Source organism: Panicum virgatum, chromosome 2K, assembly GCF_016808335.1.
Source record: "Panicum virgatum strain AP13 chromosome 2K, P.virgatum_v5, whole genome shotgun sequence".
NCBI lineage: Eukaryota > Viridiplantae > Streptophyta > Magnoliopsida > Poales > Poaceae > Panicum > Panicum virgatum.
The window spans coordinates 54,424,485-54,442,417 of NC_053137.1; the positions used below are offsets into that span (position 1 = coordinate 54,424,485).

The 17,933-nt window shown below is 47.0% G+C and overlaps 3 protein-coding genes across 3 annotated transcripts; all 3 read right to left on the reverse strand.

The window, feature by feature from the left end:
* Positions 1-1,410: 1,410 nt before the first annotated feature.
* Positions 1,411-6,542, reverse strand: LOC120685902 (enoyl-CoA hydratase 2, peroxisomal-like). Its single transcript, XM_039968027.1, has 11 exons — positions 6,280-6,542; positions 6,155-6,177; positions 5,953-6,058; positions 4,536-4,612; positions 4,286-4,358; positions 3,863-3,902; positions 3,152-3,224; positions 2,921-3,071; positions 2,559-2,629; positions 1,830-2,003; positions 1,411-1,744 (listed from the first exon to the last, which is right to left on the reverse strand). Exons 1-11 carry the CDS (start codon positions 6,346-6,348, stop codon positions 1,657-1,659), a joined length of 945 nt encoding a protein of 314 aa, XP_039823961.1. The 5' UTR covers positions 6,349-6,542; the 3' UTR covers positions 1,411-1,656.
* A 1,360-nt stretch (positions 6,543-7,902) lies between these two features.
* LOC120696147 (enoyl-CoA hydratase 2, peroxisomal-like) lies at positions 7,903-14,281 on the reverse strand. Its single transcript, XM_039979289.1, has 11 exons — positions 14,017-14,281; positions 13,902-13,924; positions 13,696-13,801; positions 11,392-11,465; positions 11,157-11,229; positions 10,857-10,896; positions 10,368-10,440; positions 10,136-10,286; positions 9,742-9,812; positions 8,369-8,542; positions 7,903-8,262 (listed from the first exon to the last, which is right to left on the reverse strand). The coding sequence occupies exons 1-11, from the start codon at positions 14,101-14,103 to the stop codon at positions 8,175-8,177; spliced, it is 960 nt and encodes a 319-aa protein (XP_039835223.1). The 5' UTR covers positions 14,104-14,281; the 3' UTR covers positions 7,903-8,174.
* A 305-nt stretch (positions 14,282-14,586) lies between these two features.
* Positions 14,587-17,368, reverse strand: LOC120695467 (cation/H(+) antiporter 15-like). Its single transcript, XM_039978708.1, has 3 exons — positions 17,213-17,368; positions 16,113-17,123; positions 14,587-15,988 (listed from the first exon to the last, which is right to left on the reverse strand). The coding sequence occupies exons 1-3, from the start codon at positions 17,366-17,368 to the stop codon at positions 14,717-14,719; spliced, it is 2,439 nt and encodes an 812-aa protein (XP_039834642.1). The 3' UTR covers positions 14,587-14,716.
* Positions 17,369-17,933: the final 565 nt, after the last annotated feature.

Sequence of the window (17,933 nt, forward strand, 5' to 3'; positions counted from 1 at the left end):
GGCTAGGTGCTAGCCACGCTGGTCATGCCCCGTTTCTCCACCGTACGTTGGCGCCGCAGCCTGGTTGGTCGTGGACGCTCCTCCGGTCGACCGGTCCCCCGTTTCTGCTCTGCACGCCAGGGAAAACAAATTTCAGTTGCATATATAATAAACTTCTGGGACTTCTCCGACCAGCGACAGCAGACAGCTTTTCGTTATAGCTTCGTCCTGGACTTCTCTTGAGCCGATAGTGTTTTTCTCTACCAAATCAGCACCAGCTACCTGCCAGTAGTATTTTTTTTTCTCATAACAAATCAGTACCAGCTACCAACCACAGCCAGCCGAACAGAATGAATAGTAATAAACTTCTAGGATGGAAGAAAAACTGGCGGGGCTCGATGCATTTCTCTTGTTCATTGCTTGTGGGTATTTGACCACAAATTTGCGATGATTCTCTTGTTCGCATCATCGATTCATCGGCACTTTATGTTAAGCACCCTGCTACTCTGGCGGCCTTTGAGGAGTGCTTTGGTAGGTACCGGCTTGCACAATAGGACCGTTTGCGTCTAGTCTAGTTTTTCCTCTCTTTTTTCTTTGGGATCAACCAAAAGAAGATGGGCCATCGCTCTAGCAGATAGGCACGCAGATTGAGATTACGAAAAAAAAAAAGGCAAGGCCAACTTACTAACACAGACCTATTTGGCTCGACGAGACTCAACGCAGCTCTCCTTTCGCCTTCGCGCAGCAAGCCAGCAACGAGTCGGTACAACAAAAATGAGCAGCTCTAGATGGCAAGAGCCAAAACGGAAATAAGAAGCAAGCCTCTCTCGCCTCTGCTGCTACTCCAGTCCTGACTCGTGATACCTGGTCAGAGCATGAGAGAAGCTTTTCAGATTCTTTCTCCAGATTCTCTTCGTTTTTCGGTCAGGCCTTTTCAGAGGGATGATCACGTATTCCCTCGACTCGCAGCAGCGTCGCACGCAGACGCAGGCGGCAGACTGGCAGGAGTACGCCGTACGCGCAAAGGAGTAGCAAGGAGAGCCGGGATAAACCAACACCCAGCCAGGTGCTAACAACGGTCTTGCTTTGTCTTCGACACAACAGGTCGCAACTTGTATGAATTATGACAGTGCCGAGCCTGGTCCTGGTTGGTCACGGGCTGACAGTTGCAATAGCCGCATCATTTTTTCAGATGGGTAAAAGCTAAAGCAACATTGGTACCGAACATCATTATAAAAAAAAAACATTGGTACCGAACAGAATAGGCCCTTCACTGCGTCCGCTGATTTTTTTCCCAGACTTGACAGTAAAACCATTTTTCTTGCCAAAACCAATATGTTTTTGGATATGGGCCTTTATAAGGGGCATCCAATCGGTATAGTACGAATATTCTTCTGGCAACCAGCAGTAGTACTTTTCTCTCACACCAAATCAGCATCAGCTAGTAGCCACCAGTCAGCCACCAGTATTTTTCTCACACAGCAAATCAGCACCAGCCACCAACCACAGCCAGCCGAACAGAGCGATAATGTGCAGATCCGTACAGAATTCTTTGCTATCATTACAGTGGCAACCCACCTCGTGCATTAGTTCTCACCTCATCACTACTATTGCATCCGGCGGGCACCACTTAACAAATAATATTTGTCACGAACGAATATGAATATGATACATCACTTACAATGATGAGGGGATGTGTTGGAGCAACACATATCCAGACAGCACGGCACGGTTCCGCTCCTTGACCTTCGTTTGGTAGTGCACCCTGCAAAACCCAATCATTTTCGTAAGCAAAAAAATCCAGACCGGCAGGTACGGGGGTCCAGTTTTGGCCGGAGCAGCAGTATTACTTCTGGCCGTCGAGCCACATTTCAGTGGATAACGTCTCCCCGGGGTAGACGTGCAGGAGGAACCTGCCGAAGATGCTCTTCACCGCCGCTGGTTCACCGTTGCAGAAAGATTTGATGACAGCGCGAGCAGCGAATCCTAGGGTGCAGAGGCCGTGGAGGATTGGACGAGTGAACCTGCAAAAGCACCCATCAGACAAAATCTTCGCAAAAGAACCAAAGCTTCATGCATGGAAAGCTGAGTCCAGGTAAAGGGGGGGATCTTGCAGCACTTTTGTCAGATCATGTGAATAAACAGGATAGAAAGATTTGCACATGGAAGATCATGTAATCGTATGAAGACACGGAGCAAAGAGAAAATCTAGTGGGGCATCAGAATCGAATGCAGTTCATCTCAGAATAAAGGAAAATGACCTGGAACCTAAAGCTCATGCTAGCATTCTGGCGTCAAGGATTAGTCCTAATCAAGTAACCATGGACTAGTATTAGAAGTTAGAACACCGGTTGCTACTTCTTTTCCAGAGGTAAGGTAGTAATACAGGTTCCTTTAGGTGAAGTCGCCTGGTTCTTTAGATTATCCATATTGTAAGTGTTCAATTCGGATAAGCAGTAAGAAGTAATAGGCTGACACTGAAAGCTTCTCAGTCCGACATCTAACCCTAACTCAAATACATATTCCAGGTCGAATAGGATAAAAAATACAAAACAGTATTGCATATTGACGGGGCATACCCTGCAACCTGTGCAATATCAGGATCTGAATGCAAAGGATTGTAATCCCCAGATAACCTGTATAATAATGCCTGGATCAAAGAAGAAGAAAAATCAGCCTTCGCAGAACAGTATTTGTCTTAACAAACTGAGAAACTGATCTATCTGCAAAACGTAAAACATATAGCTCCTATTTTTGGCCAAAGAGTTAACTCAGAACTCAGAACACTTGAAGCACAGACGAACTGTACTATGAATGATACCAGTAGGATGAACACTTTAATTCATCAGAATAGACCATACAGGAATTGTCATCACGGTGAGACACCAGATGAGCCTTATCAGCAACAGAGACCAGTTATTGCAGAAACAAAGTGACATGCCTGGGATTGCTTTGTTTGGTCATCATATACTGCAGAAGGTGCCAAATTTGGAATAGAAATGCGATGAACTTGATTAGCAGGATAAGTAGCATAAGTATATGGCCGTGAAGAGTCTGAAAACCCTCCAGCACCACGCAAGTAGACAGTACTCCTGCATTACACAGTAAAGTAACTGCACTGCTCTTTTGTAGGTTATGGTGATCAGTAAAATAATAGGAGCATCTATTGGACCTGTTCATGCATATAATTTCCCCAGACTCTCTGAGACTTGTGGTAGTTTCGAGCTCAAGAATAGTTGCTTTCCCTGCACAGAAAAGTATTGCCACGGTGAAAGCAATTCATGGAATTCGATATAATACCTTGGAGTACTTTGGCAATTACGATAAATCAGTACAAAGTATGCCATTTATGATGACTAAAACTCAAGTTTTTCTTAGTAGTACTTTGGTGGTAGTTTGACCAAATACTCCAGCAGGAGTGGGTGGACACTTTTAAGGTAAGGATGAAACGAAAGGGTCATTTAAATAGTTACACAAGATGAGGTGGGCAAAGAATGAACCCTTCATTCCGCTTAGAAAGAAATTTTCAACTGCAAGAGGGACAAATTATCACATATGATAGCTAGGTATAATTGAGGAGCTTCACAGTGAAGATTATGGCTGTTCTTCACTGTTGCTTGGTTGTAGCTTTATGATATGTGTCATCCATCGTACTTTTATCTCAAGATGGACAATTGTTTCTATAACAAATGGCGGAATATCCTCTGTGCCCCCTAGTTCAACCAAATGCTAAATATTTCATAACTAGATACAAAGTTGAAGTAAGGAAATATACACACTATTAAAGGATAGAAAAAAAAGGAAAGGAGCATGAATGATAAAAGTATTTGCATCACTTAATCAGTAATCAATTTATTGATTCGGTTGGGTGGGGAGTAAGTACCTTTATCGTGCAAACCAGCTACTTTAACCTTGTTTACAACCTGAACAAATAAAAGACAAGAGGCAATTGCCACTTCTGTAAGTTGATACCAAAGATGGGGGCTCTTAAGAATGTTTCGTCCTAACAGCACTAATTAAGACATCGGAAAAGCTGAGTAAAACAAGCAAATTAAACATAACTTTGATCATTCTATTTAGAGGCCAGCCAATTCACCAATTTTTAGTCGTAACTAAAGAGCATCCACAAATAAATTGAAAACGAGATCTCCAGTTTAGATGAGCTGAAACTCCACTTGGTCAACCCACATACAAGGGAACTGATCTAGCCATTTCTTGACAGGAAGCCTGAACTCTCATAAATAATGTTTGTAATCACCAAAATGCCTATTATAATCAGCACAAAAAAAACTGGGAAGCTACTTACACTGGCAAAAGAAGGAATTGGCCTGTAGATCTCTATGTATTGTTGCCCGTGCAATAGAAGGCTGGCATCAAAGCTGGAGAACAGAAAATAAGAACATTAAATGTGCACTCAAAGTGTTGATGAATTTGACTGGATAAAACCTAAGAACACTGCATAGATATGGAAATGAAAAACAAGAGCCAAAAAGAACTGCAGGAGAACACATAATAGAGAGTGAAACTCAACAGCTATTGCTTTATGTAACTCTTACTTAAGGCCAGGCACATCAACAATTCCAAGCCCATTGCTGTTCTTGTTGGGAAATAAAGAAACAAAAGTCGGAAGAACCTGCATTTAAATAAAAAGAATAACTGTATTAGTCTTGTACCATTTTTTCCTCAAATACGCAGGAGAGCTGCGTATCATTGCATTGCATTAAGAGAGAAGGAAAAAGGCCAAAATAGCCATACAAAAACCCCACACACACCCTCAAACACTTAGCTTACATGCGCGCCCGTGTAACAGGAAAAAAAAAAGCAACCTCGACACCTACACCTTAAACCTGCTGCCCAGCAGGTCTAACTGCGACAGTGCAGCGATTAAGACCTTGTTTGGATTCACCCGAGATTTTGGAATGTAGATTGTAGGTTGTGGATTGTTAAAAGCTGGATTCCATAATCTGTGTGGATCCAAACTGGGCCCTAGACTTAACCTCTCAACTGTCTCATGCAGAAATTAGAGATGACTAACGGAATATGAATAATATAAAATAGATAAAGACACAAAATTCTATCTTTTGCTGAGTATACATATTTTCTAGATGAGAATCACACAAACTCCCTGCATGGCTTATCATAGTTCTTGTGTATAGTTGCTTAAATCCATTCCCAGGTCATCTACATTCACTGAAAGCTACCAATTTCGTTTCTATGGATTACATGTCCTAGAACCAGAATAAAGGTTTGTTGTACAAGGCTACAAGCTAAAAATCAGATCATGGTTCTCATTCATACATGACCAAAACCTCATTCATTTCAACCACATCTTGTACAAGCCCAGCATTTTTTACATCACCAGAAGCTCTAAGGTTCCTTGTAAACATGTGGTGATGTATTAAGCATAAACAACAAATTTGTTGGTTCTCATGCAGAAATAAGATGACAGAATTATACGGCAATTCACACAAATCATAAACAGTGAACACACAATTCCTTGTCTGTTGTCTCCTTGTTCATCTAGATTACTAGGGGGCTTGTCTCCTTGTTCATCTATTTACTAGGGGGCGCCTTAACCCACCTATCTTGCAGAAGTTAAACCTAAGATGGATACAGGTCAGTCAAGGACTAACCTCCAAACTAAAGCAGCTAGTAAGACAAGGTTTTGCTCATTGGCAACAAGGAATCCATCTAGAAATTGTAAAACACCTCTATATGTTGGCAGGATCGAGTTTAATATGACTTTATTAGAATGTAAACTCAACATCATGTCACAGTATAATCTGAAAATTGACAACAGAAAGTCCAAGAGGCTATAATTCTACATATAGTATGCATCACACACCAAAACCATGTTAACTGTTAGCCAAGTTCAACAATAGAACGGCCAAAAGTGGAGTCTGGAGCACGACAGCAACGACAACCACCAATTGGCACCAAGACGGGAGGGGATTCACCGAGGGGGAATTCGACCTTAATGTGTGGCTGTCCGTCCCTGTGGTACACGAGGTGTAGCTCCTTGTCGTCGACGGCGTCGTCGCCGCAGGCCCCGACCCCGAGCGCGTAGAGCGCCACATCCCTGCGTCAAGGAAAAAAAACACGCATCAATCGGGAGGGCGCGGCTGCGCGAGCGAGGCGTTCCGTCGAGCAGGTCGGGGACGCAACGGGCCCGCACCTCTCGTCGTAGTCGAAGGAGACCTGCGGGCGCAAGCACAGGAGAGGTGAGGAGAGTGAGCCGTGAGAAACCGCGGAGGCGGACGGAAGAGGTTGCGAGGAAGAGGGGCGGGGCTGCTGTGCTACCTCGGGGAACCTGTGGGCGATCGCGACCTCGGGGTCCACAGCCGCGGCGGGTTTGGAGGTCGTCGCCATGGCCGCCGCCCTCGTCGTCCGCTGCGCCTCGTCAGTCTCAGCTGTCGCCGGCGGTGCGGGAGCCGCGGCTACTTGTAGGGGAGGCGAAGAAGAGAAGCAGAGTGGCTGCCGTAGAGAGACCAAGTCGTCGACGTCGTCGGGGAAAAAATTCGGGGCAGGAGGGCTGCAAACCGACCGCTGTGCAGCCCTGCCTGCATACGCAGACGCCCATTTCATAGCAAGCGTTGATTTCACCGGGTCTCCACGGGTCGGCCATCGGGGGCAGGGCTGCACAGCGGTCGGTTTGCAGCCCTCCTGCCCCGAATTTTTTTCCCGTCGGCGGGGAGGGGAAGGCTGGGAGGTGGGAGCAGCCGCCGAGTTGACGTGCACACCGGGATATCCCCATCTGAACCGTAGGAGCATCGTTCACTCTGTTCGCTGCCAATGGCACCGTAGGGGAGGCCATTTTGCCTAAGTACAAATATTCAACATGTACACAGATACGAGGTGCCTGATAAGTCATTTTGACTAAAATTTGTACAGCTAATCTAATCATAAAACGAGTTGTTCTTCAAGGGTAGAAAGCAGAAGAAGAAAATAAAGAACTGCACTTGCCATTTCTGCAGGCGATGGAGGTCGGCTTGGCCGGGGGATCTGCGATAGCAGCGTTTCTTTCACCTTCCAGCCTGGGTGTACACGAGATTGGCTCCAATCTTGCATATATTCCTGTGATTTTGTTTGGGCCAAGGGAGGGGTGGGGGCATGGCCCACTTTTGCCAACACGTAGCTCCGTCTCTGTTCGCTGCATCTAGCCAACAGTATTTTTCTCTCGCACCAAATCAGCACCAGCCAGCCAGCAGTACTTTTCTCTCACAACAAAATAGCACCAGCCACAGCACAACGAACAGAGTCGTTGTTTCCGTTGCGTCACGCCACTTCCGGCTGCCTGCATGATTTTCCAATTCCAACTGCCTGTTCGAGTCAACAGATTTGAATTTGCTTAGAGAATTGCGTAGTTGAGTTATCACTCTTTTCAAAATCGTGTGCTAATTAAACAGCAGTATCCTGAATATTAGCGGCGGCTAGCACCTGAATGTTTGGCAATTGGATCCCTACATCATCTACTAGACTACTAGTTCTTTTACAGCTAGTCAGCTACTATATCTTCTCTTCTTCCTCTGTCCTAACTCCTAACTAAGCTTCCTCGCAAAAAAAAAAAGGCCTCCTAACTAAGCTCATCCTTGTGCCAGCCCACCGGCCAACTACCATCACAACATGATCCATGTGTTGTTGCCGTCTTTGTCAGGCACCATGAACTGCGTTGACTTAACCCCCAATGTTAATTCATGACCACCTCACCAAGGTTGAATAAGATTAATTGAATTAGAGTAGGGAGGAGGCCAGGATCAGGATGCTGAGAAAATGTTGGAATGGAGTATACCTCTCCCTAAAAAAAAATTACTAGTAAATAGTAAGGACACTTCTCCGTTATTCACTCATTCTTCCTGCCAATATCCTATAAGAAAAGCTTTATTGATCTGAGACAATTATATCATCTTGATACAATGACACCAACACCAATTTTTTGCAAGTGTGGATGTATGTAGATGGTAGCACACTGATAGCGTGACTGCACGAGGATTGCGGGCATGCCAATTGTCATTTGTCAACACAGGATTTTGTTACAAAAATCGCAATCTAAAATCTGCAGTCCATTGCCCCCAAGTTTTGTTTGGGCTCATAAACCACTCCACGAAAACTTGTGCGAAACTACCAGCTGAAAGAAGTTGCCGTGGCCTTTTCCTTCCACTCTTGAGCGAGACGCCTGAAAGCACAGTTCGTTCACCTTACAGCGATGAGGGGACGTGCTTGAGTTGCACGTATCCAGACAGCACCGCGGGACCGCGCTCCTTCACCTTGGTTCTGTAGTACACCCTTCGACTGAAAAAAAACGTGGAATGAAATCAGCAAGCAAGAGGTCAGAAAGCAACCGAAAACGAAACTCTGCAGATTTTTTTAAAAAAAACGGCATTATTACTACCTCTGCCCTTGAAGCCACATCTCGGTGACCAAAGTCTCTCCCGGGTAAACCTGGTGAAGGAACCGGCAGGAGATGCGCTCCACGGCCGCTGGCTCCATGCTGCAGAACGACCTCATGACAGCCCGAACGGCGAACCCGAGCGTGCAGAGGCCGGGCAGTATTGGGTGAGGAAACCTATGAGATTTCGATCGGGTTCAGGTTCATTAATCTGCCACAAACAGTTACTACTGTGGATGGAAGGTGGACTAGTAGTAGATTTAAAATGCATTGGATTGGGCATGAGACCAAGGCGGCCGATGATGGTGAGAGTTCAAGAGCATAGACAGCTATGTAAAATAGTAAATTTGGCACACCATGAAAAAAAGGAGCATGAAATGAAACTGAAACATGAAATTTGGCACCCCATGAAAAAGGCAAAATAGTCAAATTCATCCTGAACTATGGAGTTCGGCTCAATGTGGTCCCTGAACTATGAAAACATCCAATTTAGTCCCTGAACTATCTTAATTGGCCCAACTTCATCATTCAATGTGACGTAGCACGCCACGTAGGCTACTCCAGTCACCGCTCAATCAGTTTGAGGTATGAAATGTCTTTTTTACCCTTCATCTATAGAGCAGGCTTAACACAGACAGCTTTCAGTCTACATCGAGACGACCGCTCCCTCCCTAGCAAGGTCGTCGCTCCTCCTAGATAGCGCATGTCATTAATGGCAGGAGGAGGGAGCGGCTCGATGCAAATTGAAAGCTGCCTGTGCTAAGCCTGCTCTATAGATGCAAGGTAAAATGGATATTTCATACCCCCAACTGACTGAACGGTGACTGGAGTAGGCTACATGGCGTGCCACCTGACATTCAAGGATGAAGTTGGGCCAATTAGGATAGTTTAGGGACTAAATTGGACGTTTTCATAGTTCATGGACCAAATTGAGCCGAGCTCCATAATTCAGGGACGATTTTGGCTATTTTGTCCATGAAAAACGCAGCGTATTTGGCACAGTAGTACTGACTACCAACTAAACAACATGAAAATTGACTTTGCTTCAAAAAAGAAAGAAATAAAAATGATGTACTTTTGTCATGGGTTTATTAGGCTGCTGGACGATATGATGTACTGACTGTTCACGCGTGCTGAGCACATGAACAGCCAATGCCGAGAGTCAGTTGCTAGCCCATTAAGTTGAGTAACATCAGTCATCAGAACGAAACAGGAAGTTTCGACAAGTTAGATTTGGTATTTGGGTAAGTAAGAGGACGATGGTGAAAAGAAATTTTGTTTTAAGCATTTCAAGTAACATCAAAACTGGAACTGAAAGTTAGTTGATATAAAAAAAAACTTATGAGTTCTAGGTTTAAGTTTAACTATAAGCATACCCTGTAGCATGTGCAAAAGTAGGATCTGAATGCAAGGGATCCAAGTGGCCTGATAAGCTGCACAGCAGTGCCTGAACCAACAGAGCAAAACATGAGAAGTTTAAAATATAACAGTTTGATAATACTTATTTCAAAATTTCTTAATCTGAACCAGCGTGTTAATCATGTCCAGGAAGGAATGCTACTGTTAAATGCTAATTAGTAGTAAGTTATAGTACTTAAGATGTCTTTTGTGTTAGAACAATCGATCATGACCAAAAAAAAAGCAGGGCCGTGTTCAAACAAGTGTACAAGCAATGGAAATATAAAGATATTCTGCTCTCCTGAATGTACTTCACCATAAAAGGTTAAATAAAATGAAAATGGAAATTTATGCATAGATGAAGTTTCATGCCTGGGAATTCTGTGTGTGGTCTTCGTATACCGCACAAGGCGTGGAATCTGGAAATGTAACATTTGAAACCTCATTGTCAGCGTAAGTTGCGTATGTGAACGGCCGGGAAGAGTTGGAGAAGCCTCCAGCACCACGCAAGTAGATAGTACTCCTGCAATAATATGGCATCATTGCCTTATTCTCCTATTCCAGTCAAGTTATACAGCTCAAACGTTCAACAAGCCATGCTGACCTATTCATACACAATACGTCGTCAGAACCTTCAAGGCAGGTTAGTGTTTCAAGTTCAAGAATAGCTGCCTTCCCTGCAAAAGATCAACATGAAACAATGTACTAATTCCAATCAGCACATGCGCCTATATTATTCACTACTGGCAAAAGTTATCTGGGCATAAGAAATGCAGGAAGAATTTGTGAATACAACTAATAAAAGGAAAAGTTCCTTAGTCAAGCGGCATAAGCATGGTATTATATATGTTGATGCTAAGAAGTATGTTACATTTCCTATTGCATTTATTTGTTGAACGTACTGTTGATAACACTGAAACAACAGAAATTTGAAAGTAGCAAGCTAGAGTACTGGCCTAGAATAAAATAAATTTTCGGAATGGAGGGATCAGTGTTATCATAATTAATTTTACCGCTACGATGGGAAACAACAAAGCAAATAAAATATAGGTAAACGATAAAAAATCAGCGATCAAATATCATGGGAGGATACCTCGGTCATGCAGTCCAGCTATTTTAATTTTGTTAGTAACCTAGGGATAAAGAAGAAAAATGTCAATCACCCTAGGTCTGGATAAAAATATACTAGACATAATTTGAAATATGCTAAAGAAATAAAGGAAAAATATAATAATAGGTTAACTCAAAATGTGAAGGCATCGAGCGTTCGGTGTGTCAATTTATGAGAGTTTAGAAAGCATGAAAAGCCTTAGTTTATTAGAACATCCAGTATCTAACACCATATCTTAGATCATGGTTCTTTCGAAATGAACAACATTATTGTGTAACTTACATTGGCTCGTGAAGGAATTGGCCCATATATCTCTATGTAATGTTGGACATGCAGTAAAAATTTTGGGTCATAGCTGGAGAACAGAAACAGCCCAAAATATTCAGGGAAAGAATATCAGTAGTATCCTATCAAGTAAATGCACTCATAAGCATGTGAACACGTGTGCAAGTGTCATGAAACCACAGAACACAAAAAAGGAGAGCTTGAGTAAACACATGATACAATAAATTCTTACTTAAGCCCAGGCACATCCAAGCGGAGTCCATTGCCACTTTTGAAAATAAATGAAGAAACAAAAGTAGGTAAAACCTGCAGCATACAAGGGATAACTAAGAAATATAGCTGACGTATAGACGCATATCTGTATTACTGTATAAATAAATGCTAAAAATATGCAAATATTTAGTTCATAGCAAGATACGAAATTAGTTCACAAAATGTCTCTGTTATCTTGAAGATCGTCAAGGATGCTAAGTATTTCTCTGTTATCTTGGATTGTACCCCCGATGCGAGCCATGAAGAACAAATCACCTTAATTGTGCGTTGTGTCAATATATATATGTCAAGTTGCATTCCAAAAGTGGAGGAGTTTTTCCTAGGATTCTTAAAAGGTTGATGGCACATCGGGATTGGGCCTTTTTAAGGTGTTGATAGATACATTGGAGGACCTGGATTTGAATGTTGTTGATGCGAGAGATCAAAAGGTTATGACAATGGTTCCACTATGAAGGGACACACGAAATGTGTACAAGATTGTTTGCTTCAAATTAACCCCAATGCATTATACATGCCATATGCATATATCACAGTCTGAATCTTGCTCTTTGTGATATGAAATCTTGCATGACAACCTATTTCATTCTTTGGTGTTATACAACGGATATATGCATTATCTGCACGTTCTACCAAAAGGTGGAAGAAATTTCTTGACAATGTTTCAAGATTGACTGTTAAACCTTTATCTAATACTCGATGGACTATGGATTAGTTGAATAAAAAGCGAGAAACCTATCCTGCACCAAACTCCCCAAATAAGAGCAGCCTTGCAGTAAATGGAGAAGTTCGTACTGATGACCCATCAGCAGTAAGTGATGCTCAAGCTTTGGTCGATAAACTTGAGAATTTTGAATTTATAGTTGGTATGGTTATTTGGCATGATGTTTTATTTTCTATAAACATGGTGAGAAAAAAGTTGCAATCTAAGATTGTGTGCATGGATGTTACTCTCAAACAAATTGAAGGGGTCATCTCATATTTTCAAAACTACATAGTTGAAGGCTTTGACTCTAGTATTGAGGTTGCAAAATCCATTGCATGTGATATGGATATAGAGCCAAAATTTCCTACAAAGCGCCAAAATAAAAGGAAGAAGCAATTTGATGAAACAAATGATTAAGAAATACAGCTATAAACTATGGAATCATTTAGAGTCTATTACTTTATTGTCATCATGTCACGACAATTGCTTCATTGACTAGTCGATTTGAGCAGATGAAGATATTTGAAAAGGTGTTTGGTTTTCTATTCAACTCGTATAATTTGAAGTCCTTTGATGATAATGATCTATGAAAACATTGCACTACTTTTGTGGAAGTTTTTCTCATGATAACTTATCTGATGTTGATCTAGATGATTTTTTTCCCCTCTGAATTAAAAGTACTGCAAGTAACTGCCAGATGGTTTTATGTCAGTCTCAGATTAGGACAACTATGTTACAATAAAGATTGAATGGCTTGGCTATGTGCAGTATCGGGAAAGACATCTTGGACAACATTGATCTAGATACGGTTATTAAGGATTTTGCATCAAGAAATGCCCGAAGAAATGTTTTTGTGAAAGACCGAAACATTATGATTGATGGAGTCATGGGACTTAGCTATTATTTGAGCTAATCATCCATATTTTATTTTCCACTCTTTAGTTTGTATTCTATACACTGTTTTTCAAGAATTATATATATGTCAATATGTCATTAGTAGTATTATCTCCTTTATCATGTTACAAAAAAAAATTAGCCTAAAGGGCCCATAAAGCATGGTTCGCTTAGGGCCACTCAGAAATCATAGAGCCGGCCCTATTTGTATAAATAAATACTAAAAGTATATAAATATTTAGTTCATAGCAAGATACGAAATTAGTTCACAGCATGAAACATATGTATCCATGCTAGCATGAGCAATTATGAAAGCTAAGTTTTTGCCAGTTGCGGCTGTTGACAAAATTATGTGCTGAATGCCTTCAGACAATTCTATGCGTGTTCTAGAAAAAAAAAGTAATTCTCCAACTTGACCTGACCAAGCTCATGCATTCGAGTTCCGTGATAAGTTGAATTTGACAAACAGCAAACAACCAAGAATCCAACAGATTATCAGTCTGCAACAGTACCGACTACTGTGAATTATTATATATGAGGATCATTAAATTCTGATCTGAGCACTCTACTTGAGTACTTGACAGTTGACACTAGGATAGTAGAATTAGAATACATGATATGATTAAAAGATAAAAGGATATCGTCACAATAACCCTCTGTGAGCACCTTAATGGAAGACTGGCCGTTCCTTTGGTACACCAGCTGAAGCTCCTTCTCATCCTCTGCATCTGCACTACAAGCTCCCACACCCAGTGAGTACAGCGCCACATCCCTGCACCAGCCAAACGAACACACAAGCACATCAGACATTCAGGCAAGTTGGGGGGCAGCCACTGGGCCATCCGGTCAAGCAGGCGGTGTGCGGTGGCAACCTCTCGTCGTACCCGAACGTGACCTGCACAAGCACAATGGAGATCGAGCGGCTGAACAACGTTTCGGCGACCGACGAACAAGCTAACAACTGAAAAGGAGGGCATCATCTCTGACCTCGGGGAACTTGTGAGAAACAATCATGGCAGGGTCAATGGCCTTGACAACGGAGGCCATCGCCGAGGCGGAGCGCGCCATGGCCATGGTGCAGCGCCGTCAAAACAGTGCTCGGAGTCGGAGACGAGGACAATGCAGAGCGGATGGGGGTCGCCACCGCGCGGGCCATTGTTAAGAAGCTCAGCTGCCGGCCGCGCCGATGACATGCGCAAGAGGTAATCGGATGGCGCCTTCAGTGCGCCCAAATTGAGGTAACAGACAAAACAGAATCGGTGTCTCCGTGGATCCACCACGCTCCACCAAGGGGACGAGCGCGCCCAAGAGAATCTGAATATCTGATCAAATCAATGGTCATGTTTAGTCTTGCTGCCGGCTGCGGCCGCGCCGCTGACTTGCGCGAGCCGGCGGCAGTGCGAGACGACAGATGGCGCCATGGCGGTTGAGCACTTGAGCTACGTAGCAGACAAGACAGGAGGAGGCATCGCCTGAAACGAGACGAGCGCGCGCAAGAGAATAATACGATTTAGTCAGCGGCCGTTTTTTTTTGGGGGGGGGGGGGGGGTGGTTAGATTTTACACTGTTCTTGTTACATTTTTTTAAAAAAGAAGATGATCTAGTCTTCTACCAATCATCTACGTATACACAGCTAAATTTTTCTCTGAGTTTTCTTTGTGAGTTCCGTTCTGCATTTCGCACTGTGTCAGGTCGCCGGCGCCGGCGACGGCTCCGGCAGGTCCAGGTGGAACGGGGGCGCTGTCTTCTGCTGCACGACAAGCACAGAGCCCATCTCCAGCGACGGGTCCGACGCCAGGATCTCTCCGATCGGGCCCACCTCGGCGCACTCCGTCCACCCTTCCAGCCCCACCACCAGCTCCGCCGGCTGCCGCCCGCCGCGCCCCGCCACCACCAGCGCGAACGCGCCGGCCATCCCGCGCAGCGCCTCCACCACGTCCATGGGCCCCGTCACCGCCTTCTCCGAGTACGCCGCGCGCTCCTTGGCCACGTACTCGCGGTGGAACGCCGCCACGCACTCCTCGTCCGGGTCCTGGACCACCACCGACACCTCCCCGTCGATGTCGTCCGGGCTCGTCGTCGCCACGCGGTCGTGCTCGCGCGTGTTTCCGCAGAGCACGAACCGGACGGCCGTCAGTCGGACGGAATCGTTCTTGGCGAGGCGGCAGGCGAGGGCCACGGCCTCGCGGTCGTCCGGGCCGCCGAGGAAGACGGCGGCGATGTGGATGGTCACCTTCTCGTCGCCCTGCTGGTTCCCCGCGGCCTCCGTGCTGGTGGATATCTTGGTCGGCAGCTGGAGGCTGGCGCCGCATCTCCGGAACGGGCGGTCGGCGAGGACGGCCGCGGTGCACGGCGCGCGCTCCAGCATCTCGACGTTGAGGTGGCGGCGCTCCTCGCGGCGGCAGACCATGGTGCCGTCGTAGTGCTGCTCTCTGTGGTAGGGGAGCAGCAGGATGCCCGGGCGGACGTCCTCCGTCCAGCGACGGAGGGTCTTGGCGTTCACCGCGCTGCCGCGGTCGCCGGCGTCGACCTGGCGGATGACGAGGCCGGTGGCGCAGGTGAAGACGTCGACGGCCCAGTTGACCTGCGTGGTGGCTTCCTTGCGGCGGTCCATGAGCTTGTGCTCGCTGTCCTGGACCCGCCTGTGGTACTGCTGCCTGGGGGCGGCGGCGTTCTTGCGCGCGACGTCGAAGAAGTGGATGACGTGGATGGCGGGCTGCTCGCGGGGCTTGCTCGCCAGCAGCTCGAGCAGGCTGAGCATGCCAGGCGCGCCGTGCGGGCCGTGCACGCACGCGAGCATGCGCAGCTCCTGGTCTGGGGCCATGTCATCCAGCGCCTGGCGGCTGCACTCGTACGCCTCCTTCTCCTTGCGGAACACCACGGCGAACACCGGCCCGGCGATGATGGTGCTGATCATGCTGCCGACGACCATCGCCATGAGCGCCTGCTCCGCCCAGATCTGCACACGTCCATCTTGCTCGATCAGTTGCGCCGCGTTGTTATGGATCGATCAATCTTGTTACACGCATGCAGGCATGACCAAGACCAACACACGAAGAAGAAGAAGAATGCAAATGCATTACCCCTTCGGAACTGGCGAGGCTCATGTCGATCATGTTGACGTGGCCCTTGATGTTGAGCAGGACGCCGAAGCGGAGGGCGTCGGTGGCCGGGATCTTGAGGAACCTGGCGGCGCCCATGGTGCCGGCGCACTTGCCGATGAGGCCGAGCAGCGTGAGGAGGATCGCGGGGACCAGGATGGCGCCCGACATGGCGCTGAAGTTGAGCCGCATCCCCATGGCGCCGAAGTACAAGGGCAGCACCAGGGCGTGGAGCGGGTACTCGAGCGCATCCATGATGCTCCTCGCAACGGGCCCTTCCCTCGGGAACGCCAGCCCCAGCAGGAGGCTCACCGGCATCCCGTCGAACCCCACCTGCTGCGGGAAGTTGCCGATGAAGTGCACGGCAGCGAGCAGCAGCACCAGCTCCCAGTTCCCGACGCGGTGGCGCCCCGCGTTGCGCCGGTTGATGAAGGCCACCGCCGGCCGGAGCAGCAGCACCGCGGCGCCCACCTTGATGAGCGACAGGATGCCAAGCCCCAGCCGCTGCGGGGCGCTGTAGTCCAGGATCCGGCTGGAGGCGAGCTTCATGCACGAGAAGACCCCCTCGCCGACGATGCAGATGATGTTGGTCGCGATCGCCGTGGCCACGACGAGCCGGCCGCTGGGCGTGGCCGTGAGCCTCATCTCGCTGGCCATCCGCGAGACGTCCACGGAGGCGGTGTCGGCGATGGACAGCATGAGCACCGCGGCCAGCATCTCCGGCGACCTCACCGGGGTGTGCATCATGCTGCCGTACATGCCGCCGGAGACGAAGGCCGCGAGGAGCAGGCAGGTGGCGACGCTCGCGTACGTGAAGATGGTGGCCCGGCGGATGTCGTTCCACAGCGCCGCGACGTCCGCCTCCAGCCCGACGTAGAACATGTAGAAGATGCGCGCCTCCGACACGTAGCCGCCGTAGGTGTCCTCCGCGTTCGCGACGTCGACGTGCACGATCATGTCGTGCAGGCCCAGGCTCCCCACGATGATCCCCGCCTGCAGATTCGATTAAAACCGAACGCGAATTTGGTCAGTTCGAGGCCCGGCGCATCGGCATTTCCGGCGGCCATTCGCGTGCCGCGTACCAGGATCTGGGAGGTGGCGCTGGGCAGGTTGTGGCGGCGGAGGCCGAGGTGGATGAACTTGCCGAGCGCGATGACGACGGCGGCCTGGAGAACGATGAGGAACAGCGTGTCCAGCGCCACGTTCTTGATGGTGCTGTCGCACCTGATGGGTTGCATGTCGCCGGTCGGTCGGAGGCGCGCCGGCGCCGGCTGGCTGCGAGCGGGGCGGAGGATTAGGCGGCCGTGCGCCGGCTGGTGAATGTGCGGAGGGCGCGGCGGGCTGCTCCCATGGGATGCGCCAGCTTTGTTGGTCGTTCCTTGGCGGTGCCGCGTTGGGCGAGTAGTTTGGGTTTGGCTGGGATAGGATGGCGTGGCATGGAGATGGCCACGAACGTGATGCTGTGCGTTGGAAGGCATGCGTTATCAGTTTTTGGCCGGTTTTCCCCTTATTTTTCAAATTCAACCTAGCTCTTAATTTTGTGTTTGGAGGTCAGGTAAGTAGGCAACGGCAACATGTTCTATATCCACTCATGGAATTTAAATTTGGATCTGTCTATCTGTAACTTGGGTGTTTTGGAAGGATTAAACACCCGAGCATTTTGGTTTGCCTTGACACATCAATGCACTCAGATTACAAATCGAGTGTTTCTCGGGAAGCTAGCACCCGATTTTAGAACCACCATACTAATGGTACAGGTGCAGCTGTTCCTCTCGCCTAGTGTATTGTAGTTGTGACAATATC

Bases quoted from the DNA above. Each gene is read 5' to 3' on its own strand.
- LOC120685902 (XM_039968027.1), bottom strand. From the start codon at position 6,348: ATGGCGACGACCTCCAAACCCGCCGCGGCTGTGGACCCCGAGGTCGCG. The intron at 3,072-3,151 runs GTCCAATAGATG...TGTGTAATGCAG, and splicing joins GAAATTATATGCATGAACAG to GAGTACTGTCTACTTGCGTG. The intron at 1,745-1,829 runs GTAATACTGCTG...TGGGTTTTGCAG, and splicing joins ATGTGGCTCGACGGCCAGAA to GGTGCACTACCAAACGAAGG.
- LOC120696147 (XM_039979289.1), bottom strand. From the start codon at position 14,103: ATGGCCATGGCGCGCTCCGCCTCGGCGATGGCCTCCGTTGTCAAGGCC. The intron at 11,230-11,391 runs GTAAGAATTTAT...TCTGTTCTCCAG, and splicing joins TTGGATGTGCCTGGGCTTAA to CTATGACCCAAAATTTTTAC. The intron at 8,543-9,741 runs GTATGCTTATAG...GAAATCTCATAG, and splicing joins ACTTTTGCACATGCTACAGG to GTTTCCTCACCCAATACTGC.
- LOC120695467 (XM_039978708.1), bottom strand. From the start codon at position 17,368: ATGCAACCCATCAGGTGCGACAGCACCATCAAGAACGTGGCGCTGGAC. The intron at 17,124-17,212 runs GTACGCGGCACG...TCGAATCTGCAG, and splicing joins GCGCCACCTCCCAGATCCTG to GCGGGGATCATCGTGGGGAG. The intron at 15,989-16,112 runs GTAATGCATTTG...GGACGTGTGCAG, and splicing joins GCCTCGCCAGTTCCGAAGGG to ATCTGGGCGGAGCAGGCGCT.